Source organism: Sinocyclocheilus anshuiensis, unplaced genomic scaffold (assembly GCF_001515605.1).
Source record: "Sinocyclocheilus anshuiensis isolate Anshui unplaced genomic scaffold, SAMN03320099.WGS_v1.1 scaffold2275, whole genome shotgun sequence".
NCBI lineage: Eukaryota > Metazoa > Chordata > Actinopteri > Cypriniformes > Cyprinidae > Sinocyclocheilus > Sinocyclocheilus anshuiensis.
In genome coordinates this window covers 522160-536119 of record NW_015542331.1, presented here as the reverse complement: position 1 = coordinate 536119, position 13960 = coordinate 522160, and the positions used below count along the sequence as shown (strand labels likewise).

At 35.4% G+C, this 13960-nt stretch overlaps 1 protein-coding gene across 1 annotated transcript in view; it reads right to left on the bottom strand.

The window, feature by feature from the left end:
- The window catches only part of LOC107691007 (cell wall protein IFF6-like), a 16474-nt gene extending 2891 nt beyond the window's left edge, over positions 1 to 13583 (bottom strand). The window contains exons 1-4 of the mRNA XM_016489454.1: positions 13228 to 13583; positions 9089 to 9226; positions 3747 to 4082; positions 1878 to 2026 (exon numbers count right to left, since the gene is read on the bottom strand). Coding sequence (XP_016344940.1) covers positions 1878 to 2026; positions 3747 to 4082; positions 9089 to 9226; positions 13228 to 13300 — 696 coding nt within the window. The 5' untranslated portion in view covers positions 13301 to 13583. The remainder of the gene's footprint in view (positions 1 to 1877; positions 2027 to 3746; positions 4083 to 9088; positions 9227 to 13227) is intronic.
- Between the last annotated feature and the right edge of the window lie 377 nt (positions 13584 to 13960).

Genomic DNA, 13960 nt, shown 5'->3' with positions numbered 1-13960 from the left:
GTCTCCAAGCGTAACTAGTATGGGAGTACCATCCTCAGGAAAGTTTGAGAGCAGCACATCTAATTCTTCCACGAAGTTACCTAGTGGTCCTGGGGGTCGATAAACAACTATAGAATGGATTTTAAAAGGGTGGGTAATAGTGGCTGAATGTGATTCAAAGGAGCTGCTAATACCCAGAGAAGGTAAAGGATTAAATTTCCAATCATTAGAGGTAAGCAGACCACCTCCACCTCTTCCAGTTAGACGGGGAGTATGGGAAAATGAGAAATTATTGGAGAGTGCTGCAGGTGTAGCAGCGTCCTCTGGTTTGATCCAGGTCTCTGTCAGAGCCATGAGGATTTAGTCTTGAATGACTAGCAAAATATGTAATGAAATCTGTTTTGTTTACTGCAGACTGACAATTCCAGAGACCAATAGAAAAAGAAAGTAGTGTATTAGCAGACATAGGCAAAGTGTGCAGGTTGTTAGGATTGCGCTGCCTATAGTGTGTGATGTGTGGTTTGTGAGTGGTAGTGATAGTAGGGATATGGAAACATATAGTAAGAGTTGGTCATTAAAGGGGTCATATGATGCGATTTCAAGTTTTCCTTTCTCTTTGGAGTGTTACAAGCTGATTGTGCTTGTAATATTATACGATATTCTTTATCAAAGTTAAGACTCTGCCACACCCCCCTAAAACGGCTCGTTCGAACACGCCCCCACATATCTACCTCATTATGTGGAAATATTTGCGTAATGCCGCCCAAATGTGCACGCAAAAAAAGAACCACAGTTAGTGTTGAAGCAGCCATATCAGGGAGACGCTGTGTGCTTCTAGGCGAAAGCAAAAGCACTTTATAGTAGGGATCTGGAAACACAGTAAGAGGACCCCTTTAAAACTGAAACAGAAGTGAAGCAAGGTGTAGAAAAGAGGATGAATCAAAAGCGATACTTACTGTATATCCCTTACCTTTTAATTACATAGAATTAAAAAAAATTATACTTTTTTAAAAATTAAAATGCCAACGTGTCAGATTTCTCCCCCGAATATATATATATATATATATATATATATATATACAACCTCTATATATTAGATCATATTTAAGGGAGTGATATAATTTTATTTTTTTTTATCAGTATCATAGTTGCCCCCCCCCCAATTAAATAATTTAAAACTAAAAACATTGCAATAAACATACATTGAGTTATACAGAATGCATAAAAATCACCTGCATTTATCTTTTGAAATTAGAATACAATGCATGTACTATTTACTGTTTATGTATGTATGTATGTATTTATTTATTTTTAAAATACTTTTACTTTTTTTGTTCATCCTGTAATTTTGAAATGGCATTAAATGTTAAAAAATATATAATATTTCCAGAAATCAGTAGTGGCATACTGAGTTCAACAATAACCCTTTAAATTAAACGATTTAAAAAATAGCATAGCATTTGCATTAATTTGTGCATTATATAGAAAAATTACCCACTTTTTTTTTTAAATTACAGTATTATGCATGTACTATGTTTTTTTTCCCCTGAAAAAAACAGAATTTTTCCTTTTTTTTTTTTTTTACTGTGTTCATTTCTGATATATTTAAGGGAGTAATTTTTTAATTGATAGCGTAGTAGTCCCTCTAATGATTATGGCAGTTATGGCCCTGGTAGTTTGAGCCTAAAATGGGAAAATATAAGTGTCGGCAAAATAAGCCTTTTTAAATGAAATGTAAAAATAGCAGATCATTTGCATAAATGGGATCTAAACGGTTTCCTGAGAATGATACTTTTCCTGTCAGCGTTGAATGTTTGTCACATGGCTATTGCTTAGCAATGTGTTAAGTAGTATGTGTGTTGTTTTTATTCAATGAATTGTGGAAAGCGTAATCTCACCATGGGGAGATCCTGAAGTCTGCGAAACTCTGGGCCGTCATTTGTGTGTCTGAATTTGAGGAATATGAGGACGGACACGATGGCAGCGACGATGACGAACGCCGACACCAGTCCAGCCAGCAGCGGGTCAGTGGACTCTTTGCTATTGTCTAGAAGAACCAAAGCAGAGAAAGAGAGAGGGAATAACACTAGCGCACTTTCTGGAAAATATGTAACTAGTGTGTGTTTGTGTGCTTGAGCGTTTCTGCAGTGACGTAAAAGCCTGGCGAATCCACAAAGATGTGTCTGTTCTCCGGTTGTGTCAGCGTGAAGACGTTCCTCTGCACATATAATGATGCTCTTGTTTTCCACACGCACCGTTATCAGCATCTCTGCTGTTTGACCTCTATTTATAACCACTTTACGAGGATTTGTTCTGCTCGCCATTATGGTAAACAAAAATGCAGATGTGCACTGTAAATGTTTGTGTGTGCAGCTGCATTTGCTCACAAAAGCGTCAACCAAATGAATAATCATCATGTGATGTTTGATATCGCAGCAATAAATCTTGTCCGCATTGAGGCTTCCTGCCAAAACCAGCAGCAGAGGTTTCCAGCAGGAAGTCACGCTTTGGTCCTCACGAACAGAGTCAACATCAGTCAGGCCATAGTTACACAACCGTAATGTTATGCTCACCAAGGCTGCATTTATTTGATCAAAAATACAGTAAAATACTGGACAATAAAACAAATGAGCTCTGTTTTATAATTGTAGGCTGCATTTTAAGGTTCAAAATGTAGGCAATGTAATTATGCTGCCTTCTAAAATACCTGCAATCATTCATGGAGAAGGCAATCCCAGAATGCAATGCAGTAAGATGAGTGAAAAAAGAAAACAAAGATAGTGAGAGTAATTAAATACAGAATTTATAATGAAAAGTGCTGATAAATGTAGTTTATTAAATGCATTATATTTAACTGTATTCAATATATTAAGTGTAATATATATTTAATATTAAGAATTCAGAAAATTACTGATAGTTAATAATAACTAAAACATTTATATACTTTAAGTATACTTAAATTTATAAAATATATTAAGTGTAATATACAGTATATTTAATATTGAGAATGCAGAAAAATACTGATAAATAGTTTATAATAATTAAAAACATTCTATGCAAGTATACTTAAATGTAATAAATATATTAAGTGTAATATATATTTAATATTAAGAATTCAAAATTTATACTGAAAAGTACTTATAAATATTGTTTGTTTATTAAATATATTTAAGTGTAATATATATTTAGTATTAGGAACTTGAAAAGCACTGATAAATATAGTTTATAATAATTAAATACATTATTTGTAAGTGTCTTTAAATATATTAAGTGTAACATGTATTTCATAATAAGAATTCAGAATTCATACGGAAAAGTACTGATAGATATACTTTATAATAATTAAATACATATTACACTTATTTAAATACACTTACAATTATGTATTTAAATATTAAGAATTCAGAATTATACTGGAAATTACTGATAAATATAGTTTATTAAATACATTGTATTTAAGTATATGTAAATATATAAAGTGTAATATATATTTAATATTAAGAATTCAGAATTCATAAGAAAAGTGCAATGTATTTAAATAGTCTATATTTTATATATATATATATATATATATATATATATATTTATGTATATATATGTATATAAGTTATTGTGAGTTTTGAATATATTAAGTGTAAAAACATAACATTTGCTAAAAAAGCTAGGATATTATTTGATCTCAAAGATGTATTTCTGACTGGAAAACAGGATGAAATACTGATCAAGAAGACTGACGCAAAGCTGTTTTAGGCTCTGTTTTCACGTACCGTGGTCTCCGACGTTCAGAGCCGAGGGGGTGTCGGCGTGGGCTTTGGCCTGGACGGGACTGCTGCTCGCGGTCATCTGCGTGGTTGGTCTGCTGCGAGCACTCGTTGATTCTGGAGCTCCGCTGGTTCCTGCGGTGGTGGATGTCGGGTGGAGCGTGCTGACGTGGATGCTGCTTGTGGGCTCGTGGGTCGTTGATGGTGGGAGTGTGGTAGGTTTTACCGTGGTAACTGCTGTCTCATTATTCACAGGTGACACATCAGAGACGTTTCGACTGTCTGTGACGTTCCCAGAGAAACTGATGTTCTCGGCCGGGGCAGATGAGTTCACCAACATTACTAAAGATGAAACAAACACGAGAGTATTCAATCAGCAAACAAAGTATTGTGCTCTCTCAGATTTGAGTGCAACTTCCAAAAAAAAGGTGCACAATTATAATTTTGCTTGCTTTATTTTGGGATTTATTCGATTTAAAAAACTTTTTTTTTTTAATTGCATTTTTTATGCTCATCAAAGCTGCATTTATTTGTTTAAAAATACAGTAAAAACAGTAATATTGTGAAATAATATTACAATTTAAAGTAATACATTTTATAATGAAATATATCAAAGCTGAATTTTCAGCATCATTACTCCAGTCTTCAGTGTCACATGATCCTTCAGAAATCATTCTAATATGCTGATTTGCTGCCCAAGAAACATTTCATATTATTTTCAGTGTTGAAAACAGTTGTGCTGCTTTGTATGTTTGTGTAAACCATGAAAACGTTTTTTTTTTCTTTTTTTCTGGATTCTTGAATGTCTAGAAAGCTCAAAATAACAGCGTTTATTTGAAATCTTTTGTAACGTAAATGTTTTTACTGCCATTTTTGATCAATTTAATGCATATTTAATATGCACACACACACATATATATATCAAGTCAAGTCTGCTTTATTGTCAATTCTTCCACATGTACAGCACATACACACAGAGAATTGAAATTGCGTTACTCTCAGACCCTTGGTGCATACAGATAACACTAACAGTAGAACATAAATACAGATATACAGATTAAGTATAAAATACAACTATACAAATATACAAATAAGGTAAAATGTAAAAAAATATATAAAAAAATATAAGGCAGCACACGGCACATGGCAGATAGAGTGCAAACCAGTGAAGTAAACAACAGTGCAGATATAATGATTTGTAGTGCAAAAAGAGCTTATTTAGACTGATTAAAGTGACTGTGTGTGTGTGTGTGTGTATTTGGGAGGGGGGAGTGGGAGAGTCCTTCAGAGTTCAGTGGTGCGTGGGGCAAAAGAGGGGAGGGGGGGCAAGGTCGGGAGGGAGTTCAGCTTCCTGACAGCCTGATGGATGAAGCTGTCCTTCAGTCTGCTGGTCCTGGCCTGGAGACTCCGCAGTCTCCTCCCTGATGGCAGCAGACTAAAGAAGCTGTGTGTCGGGTGGGTGGGATCACCTGCAATGCAGAGGGCTTTGCGGGTGAGACGGGTGTTGTAAATGTCCTGGAGGGAGGGGAGAGAGGCACCAACGATCTTCTCAGCTGCTCTCACTATGCGCTGAAGTGTCTTGCGGCAGGATGCGTTGCAGGCACCATACCACACAGTGATGCAGCTCGTCAGAATGCTCTCGATGGTGCCTCTGTAGAAGGTGTACATGATGGGGGCCGGGGCTCTGGCTCTTCTTAGTTTGCGGAGGAAGTAGAGACGCTGCTGTGCTTTCTTGGCCATTGCTGTGGTGTTGTCAGTCCAGGAGAGATCCTCTGTGATGTGCACACCCAGGAACTTGGTGCTGCTCACCCTCTCCACAGTCACACCATTGATGGACAGAGGAGCATGCTGAGTGCGCACTCTCCTGAAGTCAACAACAATCTCCTTCTTCTTCTCCACATTCAGAGAGAGATTGTTGTCACTGCACCACCCGGCCAGGCGGCTCACCTCGCTCCTATAGTTTGTAACTATATATACACAGTTTGTAACTATATATACACAGTATAAATAACATTTTAATACACTTAACATTTATAGTTATCAAGTACATATGCATGTTAAATATGCATTAAATTGATCAAAAGTGACAGTAAAAACATTTACAATGTTACAAAAGATTTCTATCTCAAATAAATGTATATTTACATTATATTAAGTGTAAAACATTTTCTATTTATTTGAGATAGAAATCTTTAAGATTATAAATACCTTTACTGTCACTTTTGATCAATTTGATGCATCCTTGCTGAATAAAAGTATTTAATGTATTAAAAAATCTTGCTGAAACATTTGAACAGTAGTGTACAGAGTTTACGTTCAAAAAGAACTAATGGGTTGTTAAATTTTTTTTCTTCTTCTTTTGGTCATGTCTTATCTTGCATATTGCACAAAGTAAGCCAGAACTGCCACTGGTGCCCACTTTAAAAAAGAAAAAAAAGGGTGCACAACATCTCTGGTGGGCAAAACTGTAATTATTACCATGTTTCCATGGTGACCTCTGCATAATTCCACAAACACGGCAGCATATGACAGATCTGCTGACAGAAATGTTGTGAATCACTGAAAAACATTGAGCTGCACAACACTAGGAATAAATGACAGATGAAGCACAGCTTTGGGCTTTTTCAGTTAAATTAATGAGCACATGACTCAACGGGCGGCTACATGTTCAATGCTGTTTCTTAGGTTGGTGAGGCCTTTGTTAAAGACTAAACGCATTTCCAACTCATTTTAACTCCTGAAATGTGATATTCAGTAAGACAAATCGCAGAGTAAGACTTGATTCAATCCATCAGTAAGTGGTTGGATTGTGAAAAGTGACTGATAGGGGAAGGGGATGAAAAATAACGGCTTGAGTAAGTCGTTCATTCTTTCACTTCGACAATTACAACGATTTCCTTTTTCTGTGGAACGACAGGAACATGTGAATAGTGTTTTGCATGTGTTTGTGCATGTGTTCATAAACCAGGTATGAGGAACCACTCGGATTGGTTATTTTACAGAAAGTAAAAGGAAACAATTATCTGAATGTGAAAACACCCTGAACGTTTGCCATGTATGTGTGGATTCTCTAGAGAGAAAGAGAAAAGAGAGGCACTACCTAGCATACTATATTTCTGCAGTATGTACACTACCATTCAAGAGTTTGGGGTCAGTAATAATTTTTTTTTGTAAGAAGTTAATACTTTTATTCAGCAAGGATGCATTACATTGATCAAAAGTGACAGTAAATACATTTTTAATGTTACACAAAGATTTATTTGACAAATAAATACTGTTCTTTTCAACTCTATATTCATCAAGGAATCCTGGAAAATAAAATGTATCCCGGTTTCCATTCAATATGAAGCAGAACAACAGTTTTCAACATTAATAATAATCAGAAATGTTTCTTGAGCAGCAAATCAACATATTAGTGTGATTTCTGAAGCATCATGTGACACTGAAGACTGGAGTAATGATGCTGAAAATTCAGCTTTGATCACAGGAATAAATTACCTATCAAAATATATTCAAATAGAAAATAGTTATTTTAAATTTGAATAATGTTTCACAATATCACTGCTTTTACTGTATATTTAATCAAATGAACGCAACCTTGGTGGGCAGAAGAGACATTTTACATTAAAAAATATAAAATAATTGCATTTATTTCTAAGATGGATACACCCAGTATGCCATTAAATGAGATCATGTGACAACAATGTAGCATACTATATGTAAAAGTGCATATTGTGCCAAACAGTTTAACAACTAATGTATACAGTACAGTATTCAGTAAGTTAGTATTTCCTCTGAAGGCAGCCAGACAGAGTATTTGAGGATGATTTTAATGGTGATCTTTGATGGTTTGTGAATCCCAGTCGTTCAGTGTGACAGCGCGTGTCTGTGCATGTGAGACGTGTGCATGTGTGAACAGCACTGAGCTGTGTGTGTCATGAGGATTCAAACTCTCACACTCTCACGTCAGATCTCACACTGCATTTCTTTTCTTTATGTCATTTTGCATTGCTGTCGCAGTTCAGAGCCACTGATTGTTGTATAAATGATCTGTTCTGTCAGGTCGGGGTGCTAGTTAAGTGTTTTCTGGAAGAATTCACCCAGTGATGAAATGTCTTTCATTTGCTCACTCTCGTGTTGTTCTAAACCTGTTGAAATCTGTCTTTCCTTCAGTTTTTGATTATGAAGCAGCGGGAATGTGATTTGAGAGTTTTCAGCCAATGATGACTTAGATATTGGTGTGTTCTGACATCTGCTTTTGTGTTTCACAGAAGAAAGAAATGTATGCGGATATGGAATGTCACAATGCAAGTAAATGTTTTTAGATTCAATATTCCTCTATGGTAGTCTCAACAACATTAGTTTGAAATTAGTAGAAAATATGTGTAGATGGAGTGTTATTATAGTATTTATTCATATTTTATTTAAAATAAATATCCAATAAATATCCATATGGTATATAAATAATAATAAATTAAAACTGAAAAAACTATAAATATATATTTTTAATATTTTCTTTTTATTTTAGTTTTAGTTTAGTCATTTTGTTTTGTGCATTAGTCATTTTTCTTTTTTCCCTTTTGTATTTCTATTTCTATTTTCCTTTATTTTTATTTTATTTTTTTAATGATTTTAGTACTTAAACTTGAATTTATTTACTTCAGTTACTTGCCATTGCAACATTTCACATTTTTTGTATTTTTTTAAGTTTAAGTTTTTAATCTATATTTAATGTATATATATATATTAGTGCTGTCAAACGATTAATCACATCTAAAATAAATGTTTTTGTTTACATAATATGTGTGTGTACTGTGTATGTTTATTATGTATATATAAATGACAGCACTAATATATATATATATATATATATATATATATTTAGTATAATATATATATTTTTTAATTACCAACATTTTTTTTTTTTTTTAATAAAGCTTATTTAAAATAGAGCTCATGCATCTTAGTTTTTGCTAAATCTGAGGTGCATGAGCTCAGATGAATGAGGTGTACAATCAATTAGTTCCAAAAAGAAAAACAAAACCTGTGCTAATTAATAGAAAACAAGTTGACAAAAAGATTGAATACAAGATTTGGTAATATTATAGCATAACAAGAGTTTTAAAAGGCCAGTCATTCTCAAATTAGGTAAAGAATTTTCAGCACAGCACAAGATGTTAAAGAGATGTCTAGAAATGATTAGTTCAGAGACTAAATATGTTTTGAACCCAGCGACTAGTGCTTCCACACAAACGGTCATTGTAGCAGTGTAGGAACTTGTGTAAAGCATCAGACTGGGGTTTGAAGTCACTATCAATCTCAGATTAAAAACGACGTAAATGTTGTACCTGTAGTTGTGTCTGTGTGCGGTGTGGGTTCAGTGTTTTTGGTGATGTTAGTGGAGGACTGCGTCTGATTGCTGCCGGGGGTCGAGCTGTGAGGTGATGAAGACACGTCAGCCGCAGATGACACGCAGAGATAATCACCTAAAGATGAGAGGAAAACCAGGACGGAGATGATATATGAATCAGATCTAGGAAAAAGTTTGGCCTGTAACTTAAATTATTCAAAGTAATCTGCATATTTAAATGAAAATGGGTATTATCATGAATTAAAAATGAGAGAATGTCTCTGCCAAATCTGGATCCAAGAGGGGATGTTTAAACAGAGCTCTGTTCTGTCTTTAGTTACGTGATGAAACAAGAGAAGTGTTAATAATTAATTCAATCATTTAATTAAGCAACATTGGCATGTGTTTGGGGAGGAACTTTCTGTTTGTCTGACAAATAACAGATGAGTGTTGAAGAAACCTGTCATTATTTGTGCAGTTTCCTTGAAATGACACTTCAGGATTTGAACAACCCTCTAACTCAACTATTACATTTCACAGCATCGTTTGTGCTAGATATGAATGATACTTCAAATTACATGATTTGAGAAGAGAAAAAAAAAAGACTTTTCTGCTCACCAAGGCTGCAAATATTTGATGAAAAATACAGTAAAAACAGTAATATTGTGAAATATTAGTGTACACTAGGTTTTATAAATTATGTGAGCGAATGATGTTTGCCTATGAAGAACTCACTGGCGATGCTAGCATGTTATGAATAGCTGCCAGAGCATTGTTATGGACAGATTCAGTATATCGTTCATCATTTGTCGTTGATGTTGGCAATTATCTGTACATCATGATCTAACTCAAGAGACTTCCTTAAACATTGAGCTATTATAGGATGCCTGATCGCTCTCTCTCGCGCTCTTGTGTTTGTGGGCCGTTACCCAGAATCCTTAGGGAGGTTTGTTGAGGGTTTTGTGCACCACACCCTGCCACTTCACAAGAGTTCTTTTGGCTGAGCTCCTCAGTAACGGCCCTGTTCTGAGCTACTGCCGCTGCATGTCACAAACCCCACCAAACCCGCACACAAGGGGAAAATACCACCAGTCCGGAGGATATTTTGGGAGGCTGATTCATTGCCTGATTCAGCAGTTTTCTGTTTTGGGGGGGGGGGGGACATCAATTCACAGCATGAAAATGGCCTGAGCATTAATGAATAGAACAGATTTATAATGATTCTTCATAAAGACATGTCTCAGTCTATGGGCTATTCATACTCACTAATACTCAGATTTTCACCCAACCTTTGTGCCATTTTTCCTCTCTTTCTCCTTTTAGTTTGTCTGTTTATTTGTCTCAAGACACACATCTTCCTGTGTGTGAGCTACAGCTCATTATATAAGAGGACGGCGCAGCGTTGCACACGACTTCATTTTGTTAACATCAGACCTCTTTAAAGGAACATTTACTAGTTCAATATAAGTTAAAAGAGTAGTTCACCCAAAATTAGAAATTTGCTCACACTCAGGCAATCCAAAATAGTTTCTTCATGGGAACGGATTTGGAGTAATTCAGCATTCCATCACTTCCTCTGCAGTGAATGGGTGCCGTCAGAATAAGAGTCCAAACAGATGATAAAAACATCAGAATAATCCACAAGTAATTGGACTCATTCTGACGGCACCCATTCACTGCATAGGATCCATCGGTGAGCAAGTGATTTAATGCTACAATTTTCCAAATCTGTTCAGATGAAGAAACAAACACACCTACATCTTAGATGGCCTGAGAGTGAGTATATTTTCAGGACATTTTCATTTGTGGGTGAACTGTTCCTTTAAATTCTACATATTGTCCATTAATGCTGACATACTCAGCGAAAATGTAAATCGATAAGACACTTATAATGGAAGTAAACACAGACAGTTTTGTGTTTTATAAGAATGTTTTTCTTAAAGTGCTTGTATTAATTCTTCAGTGCAAAACTGTGTTATTTGAGCTGTAATATCTAAATAATTTTCAGCTTCCAGTTATTCTTCACTGACGTAGTTCCTGTTTGGATTCTTAAGTCATGCATCATTTACCATGATTACATGCTTGTAACTTTGGACCTACTGGATGTGATGTAATGTTTTAGTCTTGTAATGTTCACTGTGTTTCCTTGTGTACTTTTATTTTAAGTGTGTTGCTGTACCCACAATTATTTCTTTATTTAGATGCAAAAGTCCAAATGATTTCCTGTAGTACTGGACATTACGCCAGAAATGCTGCACAAATGAAACCTGGAAGATTCCTTTAAAAATGTGAATTAGAAGCAACAATCTGATGCATCGAAATAACTTTCCAAAATAGCAACTTAAACACTTTTGAAAGAAAATTGGTGTACACTGAAAAAAATTTGATGGTGAAACCAGTTTCACTTAGAAATTGCAAATTTCTCAAATAAATGACACACAATGAATTAAATGTAAAAACATACTCCAATAATCTCACAACATCATAAAATCATTTTTTTACAGTGTAGTAATAATGATACTTGACTTTGTGGCAAACACCACTAATAATTTTCACCCAGTATGCCATCATGTTTCTCACCTGCGCTCCTCTTTCATGTTTCTCACATCTACTTGCAGGTTTTCTCACCTCTCATCTGCAAATCTCATCTTTATGCAAAGCTTTTGTTTGATATGAAACTGTGTCTGTGGAGCTCATAACTGCGGGTACACTATAAAAAAAAGATTTTTCAAAGGTTATTGGAGTACATTTTACAAGATACTGCTATTTTAATTGTTCTACTTCAAAATGTAATGTTTAATCAAATGTGTTATTTCCATTTTTTTCTAATTTTCTGTGAAATTTACCAGCAATTTCTGAGTGAAAATCGTTTCGAAGTAAATCCTACACCAATGTTTGTTTTCTGCATGGAACACCTCCAGCTTGGAAGTGATGCTTCTAGCCTATTTCAAATGTATCATTTTATACATCTGCAATCATTCGTATATATTGAATTATTTTTATTAAATCATTTAATGCATTAAATTAAAGGGTTAACTGGAAATATATTAGAAGAGCAGCGAGACAATTATTTTCTTTTTGGAATGTAGTGCACTTATGAATTGTGCAAAATAAGAGCAGGAATAAAAGTAACCAGGGTTTTTCAAAGTGCTTTTGTACAAGATGTAAAAATAGAAGAGTTAGAAAAGTTCCCAGATAAAAGTGAGAGGAACAGGACGTCAGAATGCAAAGATGACAAGCAACAGAAACTCTAAAAATACCCCACGATTGTTCAGCAGTGTGTCCTGAACAATCTCGCTCTCGCTCAGTGAAATTCAGAGAACTGTACAGGCCGTTCTTAACTTCACAAGAGCAGGCCTTCTAGAATAAAATCCAATTTAAATATGGTAAAAATACACCGCTGCATGACTCCTAATTACAAACACTGGCTAAGAAATGAAAGCATTCTGGGGTTGAGAGACAGTAAGTGTGGTTTGAGAGCATTCCCATTATGCTCTCTGTGCCAGTGCTGGGATAGAGAGATGGATTTCTTGCATTTCCACCCTCATATGAGCATAAACGTGTGTGTATGCATGTTTCAGAATGGAATAATAAATTTTTTAAATCAGAAATAAATATTAGTGAGCTGCTCACAATGTAATCTTTTACAGTTTTGAACACAAAGCTAGGCTGCACAATCATAACTTACGTCATATAAAATGCAAACGTCTAATTCATAACTTAAAAACAAGTTTATGCTTGTGTTTATACGATTAGCCTTCTCCAGAATCCACTTTTAGGCTGTGGTTGGAGTTCAGCATGAGAATAATGTCTCTTCACCGCAAGATACAAGGCTGTGTCTCGAAACATAGTGAGCTCCCTACCCAGAGAGCATTTTCGAGTATCCTCAGTACATTAAGCAGTTGTTGGGGCATCCATAAAGTCGTGAAAGGTAGGTAGTTCGCTAGGTTTTGAGACACGACCATTGTTTGACTGCGCAGGATACGCGTGGCAGCAGAAACTAACTGAGAACAAACAAACAGTGTCTTAAAGCCTGAAAAATACACTCCAAAATGGCTATTAGGCCTAATTCTGTTTGACTTCTAGATGGATAGATAGATAGATAGATAGATAGATAGATAGATAAAGATTTTTTACCTGTAATGAAAGAACAGTAGAAGAGCACCATCGCACAAAACGCAACATTTCCACATCTGCCCATATCCTTCATATGAATAAAAAATGTAAACTAACTTCAACCTAAAATAAAGCTAAAATAGTCCTTTCGTTCTTTCCTTCTTCAGACGTAAAAACCGACACAAAAGTCCAGTGTGTGTGTGTGTGTGTGTAACAAACGCCTCTGGATCGACGGACGGAGATGAATTTAGATGCCAGTGTGCTTTACGGCGTGACAGAATCCAGTCAGATGATCAGAAGTGTCCAAGTGTCTGGAAGAGTTCATTCACCGCGGACCCAAAGAGTTGAGGATCCCCGCGAGCTCCAGTCGACGCGGTGGGCGGGGCAACAGCTTGATCGAGCGTCTCGAGACGCGTTTTTGTAGCTATTTTTATACAAAACTCATAGAGATTTTTTTTCCATGTACTTTGGATGTGTGTGTAAAAATACAGAGTATGCAAAAATATAAATTTCTAAATTTACTTGAAGTACAAGACAGTAAATTACGTGAATGAGCGTAGAGATATATATTTTTATTTTTTAATTTATATAAAACAAAATATATGTATAGTGTAAATGTATATATAAGAGCGAGCGCTCCACCTATCGTACACTTACAGAAGCCGAAACCCATGCAAAATTTCAAAAGTACCACCAAGAGTCGCTGTGACACCGCATATGAACACCAGTTATTTAAAAAAAAACGACATTACCC